At 40.9% G+C, this 25,179-nt stretch overlaps 1 protein-coding gene across 1 annotated transcript in view; it reads right to left on the bottom strand.

Moving 5' to 3' along the window:
* Positions 1-2,977: 2,977 nt before the first annotated feature.
* HIBCH (3-hydroxyisobutyryl-CoA hydrolase) overlaps positions 2,978-25,179 on the bottom strand; it is a 285,341-nt gene continuing 263,139 nt past the window's right edge. The window contains exons 12-15 of the mRNA XM_075285159.1: positions 23,398-23,479; positions 21,286-21,405; positions 16,302-16,335; positions 2,978-3,120 (exon numbers count right to left, since the gene is read on the bottom strand). Of these exons, the coding sequence (XP_075141260.1) occupies positions 3,005-3,120; positions 16,302-16,335; positions 21,286-21,405; positions 23,398-23,479 (352 nt within the window). The 3' untranslated portion in view covers positions 2,978-3,004. The remainder of the gene's footprint in view (positions 3,121-16,301; positions 16,336-21,285; positions 21,406-23,397; positions 23,480-25,179) is intronic.

The following is a 25,179-nucleotide window of genomic DNA, read 5'->3' as shown; positions in this document are numbered from 1 at the left end:
GAACTCTCAACTACACCGGTGGTGTAGCCAAGAGTTCAGTGCACGGCCAGCTCTGCTATGCCGGAGATTGAGCAGAGTTGGCCGTGAGCTCCGGTGGTGTAGCAGAGCCGAGGGTGCAGAAGGGTTTAAGTGCACTGTCGGCTCTGATGTAGCAGAGCTGTGTGTGCACAAGGGTTAGAGCGCACACTCCGTCCGGAGATGTAGCCGTGCTGATGCTGTCAACACTGCTACATCTGATATCAGAACACAATGGAGACTGCTGCTACATCAGAGCCGAGGGTGCGCTTGAATCCTTCTGCACCCTCGGCTCTGCTACATCAGAGCCGAGGGTGCGCTTGAATCCTTCTGCACCCTTGGCTCTGCTACATCAGAGCCGAGGGTGCGCTTGAATCCTTCTGCACCCTCGCGCTGCTACATCAGAGCCGAGGGTGCGCTTGAATCCTTCTGCACCCTCGGCGCTGCTACATCAGAGCCGAGGGTGCGCTTGAATCCTTCTGCACCCTCGGCTCTGCTACATCAGAGCCGAGTGTGCGCTTGAATCCTTCTGCACCCTCGGCTCTGCTACACCACCGGAGCGCACGGCCATCTCTGCTCAATCTCCGGCATAGCAGAACTGGCCGTGCACTGAACTCTCGGCTACGCCAGGCGTAGTTGAGAGTTCAATCTCCGGCATAGCAGAGCTGGCTGTGCACTGAACTCTTGGCTACGCCACCGGCGTAGTTGAGCTCAGCACACACATTCAGCTCTGCTTTATCACGCCAATAGAATGCATTGGCCAGCACTGATTGGCCAGAGTACATAATTCGGCCAATCAGCGCTGGCTCTGCTGGAGGAGGAGGAGTCTAAGGTCGGACCAGAATGGAGACTGGTGTGGAGCGATCTTAGACTCCGCCTCCTCCAGCAGAGCCAGCGCTGATTGGCCGAATTATGAACTCTGGCCAATCAGCGCTGGCCAATGCATTCCTAAGGGAAAAAGTTTAATCTCACAAAAATCACAATTACACACCCGATAGAGCCCCAAAAAGTTATTTTTAATAACATTCCCACATAAATAAAGGTTATCCCTAGCTATCCCTGCCTGTACAGCTATCCCTGTCTCATAGTCACAAAGTTCACAGTCTCATATGACCCGGATCTGAAATCCACTATTCGTCTAAAATGGAGGTCACCTGATTTCGGCAGCCAATGACTTTTTTCCGATTTTTTTCAATGCCTCTGGTGTCGTAGTTCCTGTCCCACCTCCCCTGCGCTGTTATTGGTGCAAAAAAAGCGCCAGGGAAGGTGGGAGGGGAATCAAATTTTTTTGGAGTTTGCCACGTGATGTTCGATTCGAATCGAACACCGAACAGCGTGATATCCGATCGAACATGTGTTCGATAGAACACTGTTCGCTCATCTCTAGTGATCACCTTTTGCCTTCAAAGCAGTATCAATTCTTCTAGGTACACTTGCATGCAGTTTTTGAAGAAACTTGATGTAGAGATATTTGGATCTTAGAGAACTAACCTCAGATTTTGTGTGGATGTAGGCTTGCTGAAACCCTGATTCTTCAAGTAATTCCAGACAGACTCAGACTATAGAAAAAAATCTGAAGCCAATTAGATGCCTCCCTGATGATACTGCAAGTTGGATAACTGTCTGCCTGTATTGCTGGGCATTCAGGAGACATTTATCCTGCCCAAATTTCTTGTTTTTTCTTCAAATTTGACTTCAAATTGGCTCCATATTCATTCTGCAGCAGGCCAATCATCAGAGGGCAATGAAGAAATAGTCCTGGAAGCAATTATATGGCACCCACAGACCCCAGATCTTAAAATCATCAAGTATGTCTGGGATTACATGAAGAGACAGAAGGTGGTGAACAAACCTACATCCTCACAAAACTTGCGGTTAGTTCTCCAACATGGAGTTGGAGTTTGGAGTTACCTTTCTGCCGAGTTCCTTCAAAATCCATGTTTAACCCCTTCTTGCCATGAGCATTTTTCAATTTTCATTTTTGACTGCCCTCCCCCCTCCCTTCCGAGGCCCATAACTTTCCTATTTTCCTTCTCTTAGATCCATATGAGGTCTTAATGTTTGTGGGACAATTTTTTCTTCATGATGCTATCATTTACTATTCTGTACAAGGAAAATGTTTGTTTTGGTACCGTGTTAGCCAGTGGTTATGAAATATGAAAGAAAACAAAAAAACTTTTTAAGTCTTCAGTAGGTGATACCTTTTTTTTAATGGCTAACTCATAATGATGACAGAATATGACGTTTCGAAGCTTCCTCTGAGCTTCTTCTTCAGTCATATCTGAAGAAGCTCAGAGGAAGCTTCGAAACGTCATATTCTGTCATCATTATGAGTTAGCCATTAAAAAAAAGGTATCACCTACTGAAGACTTAAAAAGTTTTTTTGTTTTTTTTTCATATTCTGTACAATGCACTGGGAAGCTGGGAAAAATACAGAATGGGGTGGATTTTAAAAAAATTGCATGTGTGCGACTTTCTTTTGGGCTTTGTTTTTACGGTGTTCACTGTGCAGCCAAAATGACTTGTCACCTGTATTCTATATTTTGGTATGATTCTGCGGATATCAAATTTATATGTTTTTATTTACATTTTAACCCCTTAACAATAATCCAAAACCGTGACAAGATTTTTTTTTCTCTAAAAGTCGCCATTCTGACACCCGTAACTTTTTTATACTTATAGGGCATAGGCATCTTTTTTTGCAGGGCCGGGTGTACTTTTCAGTTATACCATTTTAGGGAATTGCTACTGCTTTGATCACATTTTAATAAATTTTTTATCCAGTATCTAGTACACCTAGTATTAATGGCCATCAATATTATCAAGTGGATACTTTAAGGGTCTGAGACTTTTCCCATATCTTACATCTTCGCCTTCCAAAATGTATAACTCAGATTTTTTTCTTATGACAGTCTGTGTAATGCAGAACAAAAATAACAATAGTCTTGTTATAATATTGTATTATTAAAAGTTTATTGTCTTATTTACATTACAATGTTAGGTCACTGTTGCCAAGTGATGAAAAGCAGCTGTCCAGGTATTCATCGGTCACATCTTCTAACCGTTCTGGCTTCCATTTTGGATTTTGATCTCTGTCAATCAGCACTGTCAAGTTAAACACAACAAATAGAATTTTACATGATTAAAATGTTATAGTATTATTAGAACTTCTATACTTCGATTCGCTTTATTTAATATTAAAAATGATAATGGTGTCAAACTGTATTTCTACCTTTTCTTTACATTTTATGAAACATTTCCATTCCATTTATGATGGTTTGTATAACATGTAAGAATAGAATTCATAAAATAGTGAACGGTCAACAACAGTTTGTAATTGCATACAGAAAATAACAGTAGAGTAAATGGGATTTGTTGAACAGTCTGTCAGAGACTGACTGGACTATTGACAATCAGTCAATCAAACAGCCTCAAACAGAAAAACAAAAATTCTCATCTTCTCATAAAAAAAAAAGAAAACAATTTGAATCAAATGAGATTCAGGTACTGCTCAACCAAATCTTCAATGAGGATCAGGCGTCCATATATCTCCCAAAATGAGAGCTTCAAGATCCTAGTGTGTGGGGATTCATGTTTTTATCTTAGTTTTTTTTTTTAATCCATTTATTTTCCTTTTTTCATTTGTGTTGCTTTATTGTTTTATGGCCTCTGACTCCAGTGAATTTCTGGTCCCTGCTCTCAATCACATTTAGCAGATATATCCCTCTGAGGATTGAGAGAATTATCAAGAAATATTAGGTGTCTAGACTCAAGAGGTGTCAGTTTTCCATTTTATCCTATATGCCTTCAGTAAACAGTTAAGAATTAGAGATGAGCGAACACTGTTCGGATCAGCCGATCCGAACAGCACGCACCCATAGAAATGAATGGAAGCACCTGTGCCGCCGGCCGGCCGCCGGCAAAGTCAGCGTCACAGGTACTTCCATTCATTTCTATGGGTGCGTGCTGTTCGGATCGGCTGATCCGAACAGTGTTCGCTCATCTCTATTAAGAATCAACATGTGGAGAGGAAACTGTTAAAATATGCATTTTTCTCATTTTAACTTTACACTCCAGGGGGCTTTTAATGCCTAAAAAATTTAAAGGGGATTTTCCATAACCATATTTAGATTTGTAGACAAGTAAAAGTTAAACATTTTTGAAAATATAAATAATTAAAAATTTTGCAGAGTTTTGAAGATTTTCTCACTCTGTTGACTTGATTGCCAATGAATGGGATTCACACTACCATTATTTAATGTCCGTTGTTCTTAACCATCAAGTGTCTGCATTCACCTCAATGTAAAGAATATGATGAACGCTTCTTTATGCCGAAAGCTTTTTTACTTTTCTGCTGGAAGACAAGCCATGAATGCAGGAATTTTTCTTCCGTTACAAAAGTAAAGAAACGTGACTGATGACAGTGGGGACAGTCTGTGGTTCCTTACTCTGCAACAGCTAATGTCCATTGTTATCATACTATGACAGATGACAGCAAAAGAAATTAACAACGGTAATGTGAACATAGCCTTGCTTCTACACCTTTACACAGAGGAGAATTGGTTGAAACAAAGAGTTACTGTTTTTTTTTCATGTATAACTATATCACAAAGCAATTACAGAAAACTATAAATGTTAAAGGCATTGTCCAGTACTTTTTACTGAACATTGGGTCGTCAATAAAAGATCAATGGAGCCTAGGGACCTCATGTTGATCAGCTGTAGAATAGACCACGGCTCTCATGTGTCTGCCACGGCCCCTTCACTGTTTACATCACATCATTCACTACTATGAGATGAGACTGTTCATTGCACAGCAACCATTAAACAGATGGTGCGTCATGTAAACCGTGAAAGTGTTACAATGCTCACATGAGCACCGTGGCCCCCTTCAAATAGCTGATCAGCGGAACTCCCAGGTGTGGGTCCCCCAATGATGTTTTATTGATGACCTATACTGATATAGATCATAAAAACAAAGAACTAGAAAAGCCCTTTCAATATGAAACAGTCACTTTCAACCATTAGTGAATGACTGAAACCTATAAAGGAGCACCAAGAAATTCTGGGCAAAATCCCCAGAATCTCTCCATACCCAGGTACCAAGGTGACATTGATGCTTCTATCAGTGTCCCACTGCAGGGCTTGCAAATTGCTGTTGACTGCAGACCCTCACCGGTTGGACCTCTGAGGAGGTCACAGTGTGTAAATTGTGCTTTTTTTTTTTTTTTTTTTTTAACTCTTACACCACTGAGTGTCATTTTAGAGTTGACAGTGCTGTCCAGAGTTGTATTAAAGTGGTTTTCCCATCTGGGGAAGTTATGGGAATGTCAGAGAGAGCCATAGTACAGTGCTTAGTTATCTGTTGTGCTCCTATAGAAATGAATGGAGTAGTGCATGTGTTTCCGATAGGGGGAAAAATTCCCTATTATTTTGAATGATGGGGACTGATTGGTCAGATGGGAAAACCATTTTAGGCTAAGGCCCCATGTAGGTGCCTGCAGTAAAAAAAAAAGTGCTGCGGGGAAAACTGCGGCAACACATTGCAGTTTTTCCTGCATTGCTTTATACAGATAGATCACAAAGGTTTCCTCTGTGGACTTTCTGCTTCAATTAAACCTTTAGCGAAATTGCTGGCGTTTCTGTAGGTATAATTAACATGCTGCAATTTACAAAACTGCGACGGCTTTGGTAATTGCAGCCCGCCCGATATGCATATTTCACTGTGTTGAATCTGATCCACTTTGCAGGGATTGTAAAACTCAGTGGTTTTTGCCTAAATGGAGAGGTAAAGTTTTCATGTTTTGGTTTACAACGCCAGGGCTACACACCTTTCTGGGAGGATTGCTCAATGGTAGCTTAATCATAAAACCTTGCTGGTTATTGGTCCCAGCATATGATGCCTACGCTATTTTGCTTTCCCTCTCTACTTTCTCAAACAGACAATAAATACATGAAATAGATGCTCAAAAAGATACCAGTTACTACAACAAAACCTGGCACCAGATGGTGTGCAGTGAGAATAGTAGAGTGAGGGGGCATTCACACGAAATAAAGTGGTGCCGATTATGCCACAATAACTCGCAGCAGATTCAACGCTGATAAAAAAAGACTCCCATTGACTTCAATGGGTTCCACGCGTTAAACGGAACCCATTGAAGTCAATAGGAGTCTTTTAATCAGCGCTGATTCTGCCACGATAACGTGGCAGAATCAGTGCAACTTTGTTTTTTGGTTTTTTTACCTCGTTTTATTGAAAATGATATAACAAAGCAAATAATGCATTCAGGAAAAGTACATTCACAAAAGAGCATAAAGTAAAGTAAAGTAAAAATCTCAAACAAACAAAGATATGCCACATCGCCATCCCATCTCGGCCCAAACACACCCACCACATCAAAAAGCGCAATAATGAACAAAGTATCACAGCGTCAGTAATCACATGTTATATTGATACAAGGGGCCATTGATCTATCCAGTAGATGTCCCTTCTCAAGACGTAAAGGCGTCCAGCGCTGAACACATTGAGGAGGCAGAGTATTGGGTTGCGGGGGCATCACACCATGCTCCCCATACCATATTAAATTTCTGGGGACAGCCCCTCCCTTTATATATAATTTGGTTAAATGGAAGAATCGAATTAACCAGCTTCCGCCATTGAGATACCGATGGAGACTGTGGGGCCATCCACTGTAAAGCAATAGCCTTATTGGTGTAAAATAAACACTCCCAAAGAGAAATTCGGGTATGATGCTGCCACACCTCCTCCTCCAGCACGCCAAACAGGCAGACTTCAGGAGAAAATGGAACAGGGCGATTCAGGACGCCTGCCAAGAGGTCTACCACCCCCCTCCAGAAGGTTTGTATAATTGGACAACTCCACACCATGTGCCAGAAATCCGCGCGAGGACATGGACACCTAAGTCAATTCGGCCAGGCAAACGACCCATCTTGTGTAAACGGGCCGGGGTTAAGTAGCACTGATGCAAGATAAAAATTTGAATTAGTTTATTATTGGCCGAGGGTGAAACGTATAGAGGAGATTCTAAAATATCCTGGAACGTCTCATCCTCCAACTCCGGAATATTGGTGCGCCAGTGCGTCAGAGCCGGGGCTGAATCAGAGCAACTTTACTCTGTGTAAATGCCCCAAGTGAGTCTTTTTCTACAATCCCACCACATCACTATGTAGGATAGGCTGGAAGATCAAATTGGAAAAGCCAATGTTGACAACATCATTCAAGAGCCACCACATAAGGGTTAGAAGATTAGAGAGATACCTCAAAGATCATGATTCAACATAAGATACTAATGATGATGATGATAAGAGAGGATAAATGAAAAATCCAGCACTCTGAGATCCATCACCGATGGGGAATAAAACTTGACTTTTATTTCAGGGGAGTTATACTCCAAATAAAATCCCTAATGGTCCAAGTGCAGAGGTGGATTAACAACTATCCTACATGTTTCAAGGCATAAAGCCTCTTAACCATGGCCACTGAAAAAAAATAAAGATCATGAAACCTTATTTAATGAACACCTTTCAGCAAGAAAAGAAGAAAAATAGAACTCCAAAAATAAGGAAGAAATGTGAAGCAGGACTTTTTGACCTCTTGGCCAGTCACCCCTTGGATGTAAACTCACTGTTGCAAAGTCAAAGACAAAATTGAGTGATCCTTAGTACATGGCTGTAGAAAGCTCATCAGGCAGGCAGGAGCTTCTGAAGGAGTATTGAGAAGACAGTAAAATATATACCAAAGAAAGAGAAGGAACTGGAAAGAAAAGATGGAAGGCCAGCTTACATGAGCTAGAGTGAGACGTTTGTAAGTTGCGACCTGAGCAAACTAACAGGGAACTGGAATAGAACAAGCATGAGGAAGTAATTCAGTGTATGGAGTGTCCCATCCACATAGAAACCAGTAATTCACAGAGGAGATGAGAAAAAAAAAAAAAAAAATATTAACTTTTATTAATATCTAGCAAAAGCCAAAAATGGGCCCAAGGCTCAATCATAAGAGGTCATCAGTGAAAAGATGATAAGCACAGATCACAGCATGTAAAAGAATGCACATATAAGCCTTTGGAAGGTCTCAGAACCTACTGCCAGCATCACTCTAAACACCACTATGCAAACCACATAGGAGGCTCTGATATTTGGTGTATTTAGAGAAACCTGTGTTGCTAAATATAAGTATCCCCCATTGATATCTTTATGGGAGAACCACTAAGCAGTGAAAATGGAGGACCAGTACTTACTAATTACCCATTTGTTTGTAGGGCAAATATAAAACAGAGGCGTTGGCGTAGTAGTGCGATTCCCCAATGTGTCCATAAATAGGACAAAAACAGCTGATTTGTGTCTCTTCTCATCAAATTAACCCCCTAGTCAGCGCTTTACAAGTACTGGAGCTCACCAACAGGGCTCCAGGAACTGCGGTTGTTACTGCAATATCGGAGCCATAGATAGATAGACCATCTATCTACCTGTATTTAGGCTTATCAATCTCTCTGAGGAACCAATTCATTTGGGGGAAACATGCTGAGGAATAATTGAGCTTATATTTGTTTCAGAGTAGGTAACATATAGGAATACATTGGTCTGTTTATTTGAACAAATTTTATTACCAGTGGATTTGGGTTTATTGACTTACTATATACTATTGATTGCCTCCGTACTATCTTGAAGGGGTTAATCTGATAGTGAATGGACATACACTGTTTTTATTCATTGGCAGTATGATATTCCCTTGCTGATGAACAGAATTGCTTCCTTGGATTGACAACATATTCCATAGCACTTTACAGACCAGAGGAGACATAACTATAGCAGACATTATAGTGTAAGAAATTATTAAGTCTTAGAAAAGATCATCGATGGGAGTCTGGTTCCCTGCTGGAAAGGGAAATAAAAGGAAAAAAAAAAAAAATTGTGAAGATTTCGGAAAACTGCAGGATGAATCATATTCTATCACTTTGACATTAACATGAAAAGAGGTAAAGAACATAATTAAAGATGATCCTCGCTTCATGACAGAATATAACATTTCGAAGCTCTCGGCTTCTTCTTCAGATATATATCTAAAAACACTTTCTAAAGGCTGCATATTTATATACAACAGGACACATAGGGATAGGATTTCAGAAGGGAGGGGGAAGAGGTTTATTACTAGATAAAGGTGCAAAACCTGCCCTCACATACTGATCAATGACAGGATAGAGATACCAAACTCTAACAGGGAATATAAAATCCCAGGTACGTTCACCTGTAACACACCTAAGGTAGTGTATTTAATAATTTGCGCCAAATGTTCCAACGAAAATCTGTATGTTGGAGAGACTGGCCAGAAGCTCAGAATGAGAATTAATTCACATCGCCATACAATTAAACAACAAAGAATGGACCTTCCCGCGCCAAAACATTTCTGCCAGAAAGATCATAATATCACCGATGACATGAAAATTTAGATTTTGAGAGGGAATTTTAAATCCAGGAAACAGGGATGGATTTATGAATACAGGTGCATGAGTTTTAATGATAGGATCCCTTTAAAGCCTCTTTTTTCAAAACTGACATGTGTCACTTTAAATGGCAATAACTTTGAGACACTAACTTACACAAGTCATTTTGAGATTGTTTTTTCGTAACACATTATACTTCATGTTAGTGGTAAACACTAATCAATATTTTTGTATTTATTTATAAAAAAATAGGAAATTTGATGGAAATTTGGAAAAAATTGCAATTTTCAAAATGTAAAATTCTCTGCTTTTCAGGCAGATAGTCATGCCACCCAAATACATGACTAAATATTATCTACCATATCTCTGCTTTGTATTGGCCTCATTACAAGGCTTACAAGTGTAAGGGTGCATGCACACTACGTAACGCCGGGCGTGTATGAGAGCCGTACACGCCGGCGTTACAGCAGGGCTGCCGAACACTTCCCATTCACTTCAATGGGAGCGCTCGTAAACGCCGCTGTTACGAGCGCTCCCATTGAAGTGAATGGGAAGTGTTCGGCAGTCTGCTGTAATGCCGGCGTGTACGGCTCTCATACACGCCCGGCGTTACGTAGTGTGCATGCACCCTAACAGCGATTTACAAGAAAATTCCCCAAACCAATTTTTTAGGGACCGCTTCAGTTCTGAAAGGAATTATAAAGGCCTATATAATAGAAACCCCCATAAATCACCCCATTTTCAAAACTGCACCCCTCAAATAATTCAAAACAGCATTTGGGATGTTTGTTAACCCTTTAAGCATTTCATAAGAATAAAAAAAATATGGAGGTGAAATTTAGGCTTTTTTTTTTCTCCAATACATTCATTTAGACCACAAATTAACACGTTCACAAAGGGTTAAAGGAGAAAATGCAGACAGTTTATCATGCAATTTCTTCCAAAGAAATATCCCATATGTGGGTGTAAACTGATTATTGGGCACACGGCACCGCATGGAAGGGAATGAGCGACACTGGGCTTTTGAACAGCAGATTTTGTAGGGATAATTTTCAGGTGCCAAGTCTCATTTGCAGAGCCCCTAAAAGTACCAAAACAATGGAAACCCCCTAAAAGTGACCCCATTTTAGAAACTACACCCCTCACAGAATTCATCAAGGAGCATACTGAGCATTTTGACCCTACAGCTGTTTCACAGACTTTACTAACATTGGGATGTGTAAATTAAAAATGACTAAAATGTCACTTTATCCCAAAAGTTTTCATTTTCACAAGGGGTTAAAGGAGAAAAAGCCCCCCAAAGTTTGTTAAACAATTTCTCCTGAACACGGCGATACCCCATATGTGGTCATAATCTGCTGTATGGGAACATGGTGGGGCTCAGAATGAAGAGTGCTATTTGGCTTTTGGAGGGAAGATGTGGCTGGAATAGTTTTCAGGTGCCATGTCGCATTTGCTGAGCCCCTAAAGTATCTATACAATGGAAACAAAAGTGACCCCATTTTAGAAACTACACCCAACAAGGAATGTATCAAGAGGTATTATCATTTTAAGACTAAAACTGCTTCCCAAAAATTAACATACAAAATGAAAATTTAAATTTTTAAAGAAATCTGCCATTTCAGTGCCCAATACATTGTACCCACTTTGTATGGTCAGAGACCTGCACTCCTAAAACAATTAAGTGGGCCATCCTGGGGGTCAAAAAATTATATATGTGATTATAAACTGCTGCTTGGGCACACAGCAGGGCTCAGAAGGGAAGGAACACTTCACTTTTTAGCTTTTAGGGTACAGATTTAGAGGTACTTTCTGGGCGCCATGTTGTTTTTGCAGAGCCCTGAAGGTGACAGTAAACTGGAATTCCCCAAGAAGTGACTTCATTTTGTAGGAGCAATTTTAAGGTCTCTGCAAAAGTGTGATGGTATCCAAAAACCAAACCATCAAGTCTGTGCTCCAAAAACGAAATGACCCTTCTTCCCATCTGTGTACAGCTATACCATAATATCAGTTTATACCCACATATGACATTATGTACGTTATCCTGGTATATTAGTGTCATACATGTGGCATAAACTGCAGTTTGGGCACACAGCAGGGCGCAGAAGGGAAGGAGCGCTATGCGGCTTTTGGAGTACAGATTCAGATGTTTGGTATCTGGACGCCATGTCATGTTTGTAGAGCCTGTAAAGTAACAGAAAAGTGGATTCCCCAAAGGAGTGACCTCATTTTGAAAACTGCACCCCTCAAAGAATATATCAGGGGGTGTAGTGAGTATTAGTATGACATGACTGCACTGTGGATGGTGAAGAGGGAATATGTACGCGGTGCAGAGTACATTACAAACAACAAACTCCCTACTATGTCCCAGTAGCTCCTATGATTGGGGGAGTCACTCTGGGGGTCACTTCTGGTGTATTTTCCCTCATAAGCTCTAAATCTGGGGTGTGCCCTCATATACGCTCACACAGTTTATATATTCCTTTCCTGCTGCAGTCAGTTGTGTTCTAATGATTTGGTGATTTTTTTGGGTTTTTGTCGTCACATTGTTAGATGCTATTTTTTCTTTATTTTTCCGGTGACGTGGCCATATAATTTTGCGGGATTAGATGCATTTTGTAATGACACCATTTTTGGGTGGCTACTACTTATTGAATACATTTTATTAACTCTTTTTTTTGCTAGATTTAAAAAAAAAAAAAAAAAAATCAATACTGGCATTGCATTTTACCTTTTAATTTTTTTACATTTACAGTATAAGTAACATGTTTCCTTTATTCTGAGGGTCGGTACGATTATGGTGATACCTCATTTATATTATTTTTTTCTGAGATACTAATTCTGCAGAATAAAAAGACATTTGGGGACATAAAATCAATAATTTTGAATTTACTATTGAAAAGAATGTTTTTGATTTTTCTATTGAAAAGAATGGAGAGGTGCACGTACTGCCTGACTACCATTTCATTGAGAACGAGGGACAAAAGTTTACGGTTTTCCTGATCAGTTGGGGACCACTGTAGCTAAATATGAAAAAAATTTACATTTACATTAAGTTACAAATAATGTCATCTATATAATAAGTCCATAGTCCCAAGCACTCAATATGAGGAAAATAATTTTTCACTGAACACTAGTTTCTCCTTCCAATAACCCAGGAGCAAGTTAACAGAAGAAGACATATAAAGATTGCGCATGGCATTGCCCAAGCTTTGTAGAACTTTCCATTTAAGTGAAACACAAATCCTTGTGAGAGAATATATGTGCAGTGACCAGCTAGGTGGCATTATTACGCACATGTACAATATGAGTATAAAGCTGGGAGTGGTACCTTGACTGTGGAAAACATCTTGCGTGGTACCAGTCCCAAAGAAACCCAACCCGATGGGCTACAATGACTACCGACCTGTAGCACTGACATCCCACCTGATGAAGGTCCTAGAGAGACTGGTCCTGACACATCTACGCTCCCTAGTGAGCTCCGCTCTGGACCCCCTCCAGTTTGCCTACTGGCCGGGCATTGGGGTAGATGACGCCATCATCCACCTTCTTCATAGAGCTGTTTCTCACCTAGAGAAACCCGGGAACACTGTGAGAATAATGTTCTTTGATTTCTCCAGTGCGTTCAACACCATTCAGCCAGGGCTACTGAGGGAGAAGCTGAACCTTGGTGGTGTGGACCACCACCTGTCCAACTGGATACTAGACTACCTGACAAACCGCCCTCAGTATGTGAGAGCCCAAGACGGTGTGTCTGACACTGTGATCTGTAGTACGGGGGCACCACAAGTTACAGTTCTTGCCCCATTTCTCTTCACACTGTACACTGCTGACTTTAGGCACAACTCATCCAGCTGATACTTACAGAAGTACTCCGATGACTCTGCTATAGTAGGCCTTATCACTGATGGCGACGATAGGGAATACAGAAACTTAAACTGGGATTTTGTTGGATGGTGCCAGCAGAACCACCTCAGGATTAATGCTGGGAAGACCAAGGAGATGGTGGTGGACTTTAGTAAATGGAGAGGTGCTCCGACCCCAGTGGAGATCCAAGGAACATGTATTGAGATAGTCAGGACCTATAAGTACCTGGGCGTGATCCTCAACAATAAACTAGACTGGGCTGATCACCTGGAGGCGCTGCACAGAAAGGGCCACAGCAGACTCTACCTGCTCAGGAGGCTGAGGGCCTTCGGAGTCCAGGGGACACTTCTTAGGGCCTTCTTCAACTCTGTGGTTGCCTCAGCCATCTTTTTCAGTGTGGCCTGCTGGGGGAGCAGTATATCAACCAGGGACAGAAATAGACTTGACAGGCTGATCAGGAGGGCCAGCTCTGTCCTGGGGAGCCCCTTGGACCCAGTACAGGTGGTGGGTGACAGAAGGATACTGTCTGTGGTGACCTACATGCGGGAGAACAAATCCCACCCCATGTATGGGACCCTGATGGGACTTGGCAGCACTGTAAGTGACCGTCTGCTTCACCCCAAGTGTGAGAAGGAGCGCTATCGCAGGTCCTTCCTTCCAACCACGACCAGGCTGTATAACCTACATCAAACCAAGCGAAGATCATTCCGCACAGAGAACTAATGATTAGGACGATGACCATGAGGTCTTCCTTCTTTCTCTTCCGTTTTTCCTTAGCTGCTATGGACTCTTCTCAGCTTATGTGTGTCTACGTCTGTAATATATTACTGTGTATTATCCTGTACCTGTATTACTATGCTGCTGTAACATGCTGAAATTTCCCCAATGTGGGACTATTAAAGGATTATCTTATCTTATCTCTTATCTTATAAGTATTTATGTTCTTTATTCACAAGCTCACATTCTTCAACTGTCCCACTGCCCGCATCCCACTACAGCAGTGATTTCCAACTGCGGTGCTGATAGGAATATGGCTGCATGACTTAGGATGCCAAATCAATTGAATAGAAAAGAGCAGCAAGACTTTAGCTTCCTGCATGACTGCTCAGACGAAGACCTGCTGCATCAATCTGCAGAGGACGATGATCACAGAGCTTTGGGGACAGAGGGTGGGCAAGTAGTGTTTTTTTATTTTTATTTATATAGCACAACTACAGTGTGGGTCCACTGGGGGACATGGTTAGGTGTCAGGGGGCCACTGGCGGACATTATGACTTGCCTGAGGGCCTCTAGGGAGTTTTACTACTTGCCTGGGGTCCACTGGTGAGCATTATGAGGACCACTGAGGACATTATTACTTGTCTGAGGGTCACATGGGACATTACCACTCGCCTGGGGGGTAATGAAGAACATTACTACGTGCCTTGGAGCCACTGGGGAATATTACTACTTGTCTAAGAGCCACTGTGGAGCATTATTAGTCGTCTGCGTACCAGTGGGGAGCATCATTAGGTTCTGGGAACCACTGGGGAGCATTATTTGGTGTCTGGGATCATGTACTGCATGGTGTTGGAGAGAAAGATACTATGCGGGGCCATGACGGGAGCCTGTTGATAGTAAAAGGTGAATTTTTGTATGTACTGGGTGGAATGTATAGGATGATGTACCTCTGAAGATGCAGTCCCATGGTGCACTTGTGATGCAGTTATAATTGCATCAAAACTACAACCGAAAAACGCATGCAGTTTTGATATGGTACAGCTGGAATTTCAAAAACTGTGCTAAAAAAACCCAGAATAGTTTGAATCCTGCCAGGAACATCATCTGCAAGGAGTTTGTATGTTCTCCCCATGTTTGCGTTGATTTCCTCCCTTTCTACAAATACATACTGATAGGAAAATAAAAAATGTACGCTGTGATCCCTATATGGGGCGCACAATCTACATAAAAAAAAAAAGAACAGATTAAAGTTGTAGGTTTTTTTTTTGTTTTGTTTTTTTTTTTTTTTATCTTTTGGTAAAATAATTTGGTAAGGGTGCCTTGAGGATTTTTTTTTCCCAGGAATGCCCATGGTTCGAAAAAGTTGGGAACCACTACAGTAGAATGTGAAGTTGTTTACTAGTATGCATAAACATTAATTCTCAACTAGTAAGGTCTCCTGATATGGTCACCCCCCGTCAGTTTTATCTCTGACATAAGGTAAGCAAGGTCTAAAATGGTTTAAAGACTTTGTTCAGACATATTCCTATATTCTACATTTAGAAGAAAAAAAAGCTATACTCGTATTGCCATATCTGCTATGACCCAAAGGATAAAATTAACGTATCAGTAATCCCACAAGGTGAAGAATGTTAATATAAGTAATGCAAAAATTGTAACCTGAAAATGTTAAATAAAACGTGATGATAATCTAGTATATTACCCTGAAATTGTACTGTAGACAATTCAGAATTGTTGTGCAAAATAAATATATAAGCTATTTTACTGTTTATTATTTTTTTCTGCCAGAAACATAATAATATTATGGGTCCTGAGATGCAACTACACAAAGTTTTTTTAAAAAAGTTTTACTGTGCAACAGACAGAAAGATATTATCATGGTGAATGCTATAAAAAGCAAAAATACAATGTGAAATTACTATTGTTTTCCTCTACAATATTGTTATTCTGAACAATTTTCAGTATCCAATGATGATCATTTTGGCTATGGTACAAAAAAAACAGTCAGTGCTGACTGATCTTCAGTAATGGCTGGAACACTTACTATTGAAAAAGTTATTACCGTCTCAAAGTAATTGCATACAGCTTTAATATGGGCAATATGCCATTACATTATCACATTTAATACTGTCAACTTTTCTTGTTGATTAATGGCAAGCAAAACAATAGACAAACAAAAAACACAACACAAATTCTTTACATCTACAGTTAGCTTTATTTGGTAAACTAGCAACTTACCTGCTCTTACACCTTCATAAAAATCATGTCCTCTCTGAAAAAAACAACAACACTTTTTTTGTTTTATTTGAAACACTGTGACTGCCATAAGAATGCTTTTTCGCGGTTTTCATTTTCATTTTAAAAATTTTCTACAGGCCCTGGAATATATTATGAAAGCTTCACAATGGATCTTTTTGGCATCTTTTTAGTACTTCTCTGGATTATTTTCACAATCCAAACCCATACTTATACTTTAGTCCTTATGCAAACATGAAAGATACAGAAATTTGATACCAAGATGATAAAAGTAAATACAATTTCTTTATTTTAATTTCTCTGTTTATTAAAGTGTAAGGCCCAATTCACATCTGTGTTCGAGCCATTCCGTTCCCTTATCTGCATGAAATATTCGGAGAGAAAAGTCCTGGAAGCAGCACTTTTTTCTCCGTATTTCTCGTGTGGAAACTGAGCCTAAACACACGGACCCCATTATAGTCTATGGGGTTCACGAGTTTCCTTACGTAACCACTTTTGTATGTGGATAGATTTCCGTTCAGGGGGGTCCCCAGCGGACACCCCGAACGTAGATGTGAACCGGACCTAACAGTAATATAAACAAGAATATAATATGCTTTCAGATAAAGCCAAAAACAGTTCGACACATGAAAATATAAGTTCAGTATATGCTCAATGAACTGAGCAAAATCTCAAGACTGATGGGTATCTTATATGTAAAAGGTCAACTTTGTTGTGCAAATGGCTGTAAGCAAGTTGGAAATTCAAACTCCATCATAACTACACAATGTGAATTAAAGGGCAAAGGAACATGAACTTGTGCCTGCAGCCTGTTAGTTTACATGGTGAATGTGATGGTTTATGCATGCTCAAGTACAATCCTGTACTATGAAAAGAAGCTCGGATGATCAGCTCCCTTTTACAAAAATAAAACTGTACACTGCTCTCATATTAAAGGGAGTCTTCCAACTCCACTATGACCATTCAACTACCATGAATAGTCTACCATATACATAACAAAGGTGTGTTGTTTACCAATGTAATGTGCTCTGTAACATGGTGGAATGCTTAGTAGAGGTGGTAGACTCCCTTTAAGTGTTGTGCTCCTCAATGCAAAAGTGCTGCTTCTGTTGCACAGGTTATCCATGGTGTTTATTTAACCCCTCGTAACACATGACAGGATAGTTATGCTTGGCAATGCACTGCCACAACTTGATGTACTATCAGGTCATGCATTTTTCTTAAAACGCGGTGACGGATCAGAGATGGCTGCTGTCTATGAAAACAGATCATCTCGGCACACAACCCCCCTCCTAAATTCACGATACTGTGATTGTTCGGTCAATTATGACCAAACAATCACGGCTTAACAAGGCCAAAAAACGTTCATGGCACAGTGGAGGGTAATGATTGGTGTTCAAATCGTTTGAAATAGTACCAGCGCAGCCTCACGGAAAGTAAAAACTCCTCTTTATTGTATCCACAACTGTAAATCTTCACACGCAGGTTACAAACATGGAAACTGCGCGAGACTGACGCGTTTCGGATAAAATAGCTTCCTTTCTCAAAGTCTTTGAGAAAGGAAGCTATTTTATCCGAAACGCGTCAGTCTGGCGCAGTTTCCATGTTTGTAACCTGCGTGTGAAGATTTACAGTTGTGGATACAATAAAGAGGAGTTTTTACTTTCCGTGAGGCTGCGCTGGTACTATTTCAAACGATTTGCATGCTACACAGCTCCGAGCCGAGGGAGACAGTTCCGTGCGACGGCTGTTTATATAGGAAAGTGAAGGTGGTGAAAGGATATCGTGGAACATTTAACACTGCTACTGGTGGCTGAGTATTCCTCCCTTTTCTTCCCCGATTGATTGTAATGATTGGTGTTGCCCAAGATAACACTGATCATCATTTTGCCTACAGTATGACATTTGATATGGTCCAACCCTTTCCATGGTTGTAACTGGTTGATCTGACCAATCACAGCCATGTTTCCCAGTTTAAAGTAACAATCGCCACTCTGTTTGCGTCATTCTGTTCAAGAAGTGCAACAGATATGTGGTAAATGCTGTCCCTCTGATCAGGAAATTGTATCTGTTATTGCCATGCTCGGGAGAAATTGCAGTACAGACAACTTTGATGACTTTTTGGTCAATTGTTTTTTTGTGAGGCAAGATGACCATAAATCAATTCTGTGCAGGTTAAATAATTTTATAATGCTATAATGGTTATTGCTTTACATGAGGAACAGAAAAATGTTTGAGAAAGCAGGGTGGAATAGAAAAGTCTCTGGAAAATGGGTTGTTAATGAGATTATTTAGCAGCAAGGTTGCTATAAGTAAGGTGTCAACCCTTCCCATAATGGCTGCTGTCTGGCTGTGCCAGGGCCTGGGGTGCCAGAACTATGCAAGTTGGTGACAACATCTGCGTTTGTGTAGATACTGGATAGTATGCCCAGGGTCTCATAGGGCAGCTGAGGATTTAATATTTATTTTACATATCTTTGAACTTTCTACTTTTTTTTCTTTACTTAAACAAGCAATCACCTAATTACTTGTTCATATACACTGCAACACACATTTATAACAGCTGTCAACCCTGACTAATTAATGCAGGGATGAAGAAGGCAGACCTGGGATCACTAATCAGAAACTAGGCTGCCATAGGAACAACATGGACCCCTGAGGTTATCGCGGGGTCTCAATCAAATTAGACTGACTGTAGCATCTAAGTACAAACTAAAATATCTGATCACAAGGTAATACATGAGTATTACAGCTATATGTTGCAGCTAATACCCACTGTCAGCTGTGGATGCTGATTCTGTACTTTTATGGCATGGTACAGCAAGTATACAAACAAAAAGATTGTTCAATGCAAGCTGTATACTCTGAGAAAAGGTTGAAAAAACACAAACGTAATCTGAAAGATAAACCTACAGAAGGTTTACTAAAAAATAAGATTTAGAGAATGCATTGCAAAATAAACTGGTATATTAGAAATAAAGTACTTTGATACATTTCATAGCAGTCCAACTTGAGAAAGAAAAGTTGTAGAAGAACCAACTAACAGTCTCCCTCCGACAGATAACCTAACTTTTAACGAGGACCTTTCATCAGATTGGGCACATGCAGTTCTATATACTGATGGAAAGCTGACAGTGCGCTGAATTGAGCACACCGTCGGCTTTCCCGATCTGTGCCCCAGGTAAAGCGCTATCGGTCCCGGTACCGTATCGCTTTACAGTCAGAAGGCCGTATCTGACAATTAGCCGGGGACACCCTTCTGCCCAGCAGCGTCTATCGCGCTGTACAGTGTGAGCGGGGAGGAACGCCCCTCCCTCTGCTCACACAGTTTGTCCATAGATGAGTATTATCAGGAGAGGGAGGAGGTGTTCCTCCCCGCTCCACAGTACAGCGCGATAGGCCTGCTGGACAGAAGGGTGTCCATGGCTAACTGTCAGAAACGCCCTTCTGACTATAAAGCAATACGGTACCGGGACCGATAGCGCTTTACCCAGGGCACAGATCGGGAAAGCCGACAGTGCGCTGAATTCAGCGCACTGTCAGCTTTCCAGCAGTATATAGAACTGCCTGTGCCCCAAACCATGAAAGGTCTTCTTTAAGGATCTCTCTCAAATTTATATTCTTATTCTACTTGAAATGGATTTGAAATTTCCCATTTAATATTAACCCCTTCCCGTCATGCGCCGTAATAGTACGGCGCATGTCGGGTCTGTAACTATGGCGACCGCCCGGGAGCCGGGCGGCCGCCATAGCCGCCGGGTGTCTACTGCTTTAAGCAGTAGACAACCGGCTCTCATGCCTCCGTTCGGTCCCCGGACCGATCGGAGTCATTAAACCCTCCGGCGCCGCGGTCAAAGGCGCCGGAGGCGCCATTTTCCCAGCGGCGCATAGGCGCCGCCATTTTGGCCGGGATCGCCGGCTCCTGGAGCATGCTCCAGGGCTGACGTCCCGTTGCCATGACAGCCGGGAGCCTTGTACAGGCTCCCAGGCTTGTCTGCAAATCCTCTATGTCTGCAAATCCTCTATGCAGCCTGCAAAAGAAAGGATGCTTTTTTGCAATGCATTAGCATTGTAATGCATTGCATTAGTGATCAGACCCCCTGGGGTTCAACACCCCTAGGGTGTCTAATAAATGCAAAAAAAAATTTAAAAAAAAAAGTTAAAAAAAATATAAAAAAATATAAAAAGAATTAAAAGTTCAAATCACCCCCCTTTCCCTAGAACACATATAAAAGTAGTTAAAAACTGTGAAACATATACATGTTAGGTATCTCCGCGTCCGAAATCGCCCGCTCTACAAATCTATAAAAATATTTTTCCTGTTTGGTGAACGCCATAGCGGGAAAAATAGTCGAAAGTGCCAAACCGCCGTTTTTTCACTGTTTTGATTCTGATAAAAATTTGAATAAAAAGTGATCAAAGCAATAACATTTCCCGAAAATGGTAGAACTAAAAAGTGCACCCGGCCCCGCAAAAAAAGACGCCCTATGCATCCCCGTACACTTACGTATAAAAAAGTTACGGCCGTCGGAATATGGCGACTTTTAGAAAAAAAATTTTTTAACACAGTTTTGGAATTTTTTTTAGGGGTCAAAATGTAAATAAAACCATATAAATTTGGTATCCCTGGAACCGTACCGAAACACAGAATACAGGGGACATGTCATTTTGGCTGCACAGTGAACGCTGTAAAACCAAAGCCCGTAAGAAAGTCGCAGAAATGCATTTTTTCTTCAAATCCACCCCATTCTGAATTTTTTTCCTGCTTCCCAGTACATTATATAGAATAATTAATGGTAGCATCATGAAGAAAAATTTGTCCCGCAAAAATTAAGACCTCATATGGCTCTGGGAGCGGAGAAATAAAAAAGTTATGGGGTTTAGAAGGAGGGGAGTCAAAAACGAAAATCAAAAAATGCCATCGGCGGGAAGGGGTTAATGTTTGTTCCAATATGTACTTTCTTACCATGCATGCCTGGCTTAATCTGTATTCCATAGTTAGAACCTCTTGTAGTGTTAATGAAGATCCATTATGCAGCTGTCTAAATGTGATTTTCAGAGATGTAGGAGACATTTTTGAAAGTATCTGTTAGAATAAAAATACCATGAAATATGTAAATGTATATTAAATGCAATACTGATTTCATGACAACACAAAACATTGAATATTTGAGAATAAACATCAAAATCCAAACAACAGAAAAGCTCTTAAAAAATGAATCTCTAATGAACATGTTTTTCAGCAATGCCTTTTTATCCCATGGGAGAAAATGGGATGAAGACATAAATGAACTAGCCTTTGTATTGCACAAAATCATCATCTGTAATGACAAACCACAAAATTTATGTTCAGAACAAATCACTATGTTTTATCCACTAGAGTGTACCTCAAATAAAACCCAAATAAAAATAAAAAAAATACACAAAACTTCAGAATAAAAAAAATAGTACTAAGAGCTAAAGATGAGCGAATATACTCGATTGAAAACCTCGGCCGCATAGCTCCTGCTGCAAAAACACTTCCGGGGCTTGGAATTTTTACTGCCCCTCCCACCTTCCCTGCTGCCGGGAGCTATGCGGCCGAGGTATTCGATCGAGTATATTCGTTCATCTCTACTAAGAGCTTAAACAGGACCTTTCACCACTCCCACCAATTCAAGTTCTTAACTCCTTCCTGACACAGGCACTTTCAATTTTCGTTTTTGGCAAAATATTTTTATATGTTTGTAGACTGGGCATTTTCAGGCATGGGGATGTATAATATGTTTATGGTTTTTTTATTTACTTTTATTTCAAAACTTTTTTTAATTTTTAATTTTAAAAACCTTTTTACTTATTTATTTTTTTAACTAATTTCATTAGCCGCTTCTAGAGGTTTTGAGCTTGTAATCGTTTGATTGCATGCCCCATAGACTGCAATACAATACAATACAATACAATACAATTTCTGTGTCCCTACCATTTCTTTTTAAACTGCTTTATTTCTTTATGCTAATTAAACCCATGGAGCACCCTGGGCATTCCCAAAGGCCTCAGAGGACCCCACCAGGTCATACCTTTAATAACGCCCTTCCACTATTTGTGCTCCATCTGCCCCGCTCCTCCCCGGATACTACTCCTCCTCCCTAGGTCACGGCTATATTAGTATTGCGGCTGGGTCTATGACCCAGCCGGTTTTTGGAGTCGTTTTTAGTTTTGGTTTTTTTCCTCCAGCACAGTGTATGGACCTTTAAAAAACTGCTAGCTGTTTTGGAAGCATTTCTTTTTTTTGCCAAAAACCGCATCCAAAACCGTTAGGGCTAGTTCACACGTGAACTGCCCGCGCGGGTTTTGACACAGAGAGAGACGCGGCGAGCCGCGTCTCTCTCTTGTCAAAACCCGCCCGCCGCGACCATCGCTGTCGCGGCTTAACCCTCTGCTGTCGGCTCAAATGAATGAGCCGACATAGGAGGGAGCTGCGGGGGGCGGAAGCCGCGCGACTGAGACAGCGCGGCTTCCGCCTGAAGAAAGGACATGTCCTTTCTTTTCTCCGCTAGCAGCAGCTCGCCGCTAGCGGAGAACAGAAGCCCGGCGGTCTCCATAGACCACCATTATAAGGGGAGGTTTTGGACGCGAAATCCGCTGTCAAAAACCTCCCCTATTACTCACGTGTGAACTAGCCCTTAGCGGTTTTTCCGCCTCCCATTAACTCCCGTTGCTTTTTGCAGTCGGAATCCGCCTCAAGAAAGGTCATGTTGCTTCTTTTTTTGCTAGTGGAAAAAACGCTAATGGATAAAAGGACGCTATTGGTTTACATAGGACTTTATTGTGAGGAAGTGGATTTTGAGGCGAATTCCACATCAAATTCCGTGCCATTTTGCTCCGTGTGAACTAGCCCTAAGAAAATATGATCCAAAAGGAGCACAATGAACAGATATCAGTGATAGATCAAGACAAATACAATGGTTCATACAAAAGGTGTTCAATTAAAAAAAAAATTTTTCTTTCCTAAACACAAAGACTTATCTGAGTGATGAAGTTTGTTTTCATTTAACACTCTTCTTTTAGGTGTGAATATTCATTTACTTCACAGATTTACCTTGAGCTGGTTATGTGCAAATGATGAATCATCTTGTTTTAAGTTCTCTATGATTTCTTCCACACTGTTTCCTGAAAACAAACTGTTGAAATATGGAATAGAAATAGATCATTTCCACATAAGTCTGTAAAAGTACATTATACAATTACAATTAACAGCACGGAAGTCCAAGTTGAGTTCAGTAGACAAACAAATTGTGGGTTGGTCATACAGATCACTGCACAGCAGGATAACCCTGATTTATGACAAGGTCTAGGCTTCGTCATAAATAAGGCGCTGTGCACCTAACTCAAATCTCTTCAGTTCCCAGCTGGTGGAAATTTTAGGCATGATTTATGGCAGAAATCTGGCTGCACCCACAGAACATCCATTTGCATACATGCCATAAATTTATCATGTTCCATGTTGATGGTAGTATTTGCCAAAACATCAGACTATTACTATACTTATTATATTGTCAAAAAGCATTAGAGTCCTTCAATGGTATGAGATGTTTTGAAAACAAAGGGGGTCATTCTCTTTAAAGAGGACATTTCATGGGTTTGGGCACAGGCAGTTCTATATACTGCTGGAAAGCAGACAGTACGCTGAATTCAGCGCACTGTCAGCTTTCCCGATCGATCTGTGCCCCGGATAAAGAGCTATTGGTCCCAGTACCGTAGCTCTTTACAGTCAGAAGGGCGTTCCTGACACTCTGTCAGGAAAGTTCCCCACAGCAGCGCCTATCGCGCTGTACAGTGTGAGCAGGGAGGAACGCCCCCTCCCTCTGCTCACAGTGCGGTATCCTCGCCAAAAGAAGGGACCTTACATATGGTGCCTGCTTACTGCACACAATACATTTACTTTCAATGATTCCCTAATGTGCTTAATAAAGGGACTTGCTTTTCCTGCATCACAAAGAAGAATATGTAACCTGTATGACTTACACAAAAATACATTTTTGTAAAATACGCCATACTGTGGTCTACAGTACATGTAGTTACACACTAACCAGCTTGGTCAATTTTCTAGAACAAGGTTCGCACACCGCTCTAACCCTGTTTACTGTCTCTTGTGAAGTCTTTAGGCAGCCTGGACCCATTACATAAGCACCTAGTGGGTTCCAATTGCTTAACCAAATGCAAAATGCAATTTCTAGGTGAAACTCATTTACCAAATTTATTCTTAAAGTTTCACTGTATTGTCACAACAGATCCCATTACAAACCCCAGTTGATCCAGGTGAAGGGTAAAACAATCAATTACCAATCATCATTAAGTGGAAAAACATTCTTCCTGAACCCTGTTGGCAAACGGATGGATACCTGGATCAACATTCTGCAGTAATACCATCAGCCCTGTGTGCTGGGGTTTGCAAGGAAAATAATTAGGGTTTTTTTTTTTTTTTTTTTTTAGCTTGCCAAACTCTTATCATTACCAAATTGTGTGGGGTTACATTCAGTAATGCTACCACTTGGACAGGCATACATCCAAACTTTGTGGAGAAACTTTACTACTTTTACCCAATAAGTACTGACCCTGTTTTATGGCTGGTCCACAGAACAGAATTTATTGTACTGAGTTTTATCAGGTAGAGTTTCATGTGGACGAGTTATCTCCTATCCCATAGGGTAACAAGTCCTTGGTCAGTGGGACTCCAGACAATAAGGAAAATAAGCAATTATAATACTATAAACGCTTTAACCCTTGAGGCGAACACATGCTATGTTCTCTTCTCTTTGTAATGTGCATCTTTTGCTTGTTCACATCCCATATAAAACGGATTAAAGGGATTCTACCATTA

This window comes from Leptodactylus fuscus, chromosome 8, assembly GCF_031893055.1.
Source record: "Leptodactylus fuscus isolate aLepFus1 chromosome 8, aLepFus1.hap2, whole genome shotgun sequence".
Taxonomy (NCBI): domain Eukaryota; kingdom Metazoa; phylum Chordata; class Amphibia; order Anura; family Leptodactylidae; genus Leptodactylus; species Leptodactylus fuscus.
Note: the sequence above shows the minus strand (reverse complement) of the source record. Positions and strands in the feature narration are given on the sequence as shown.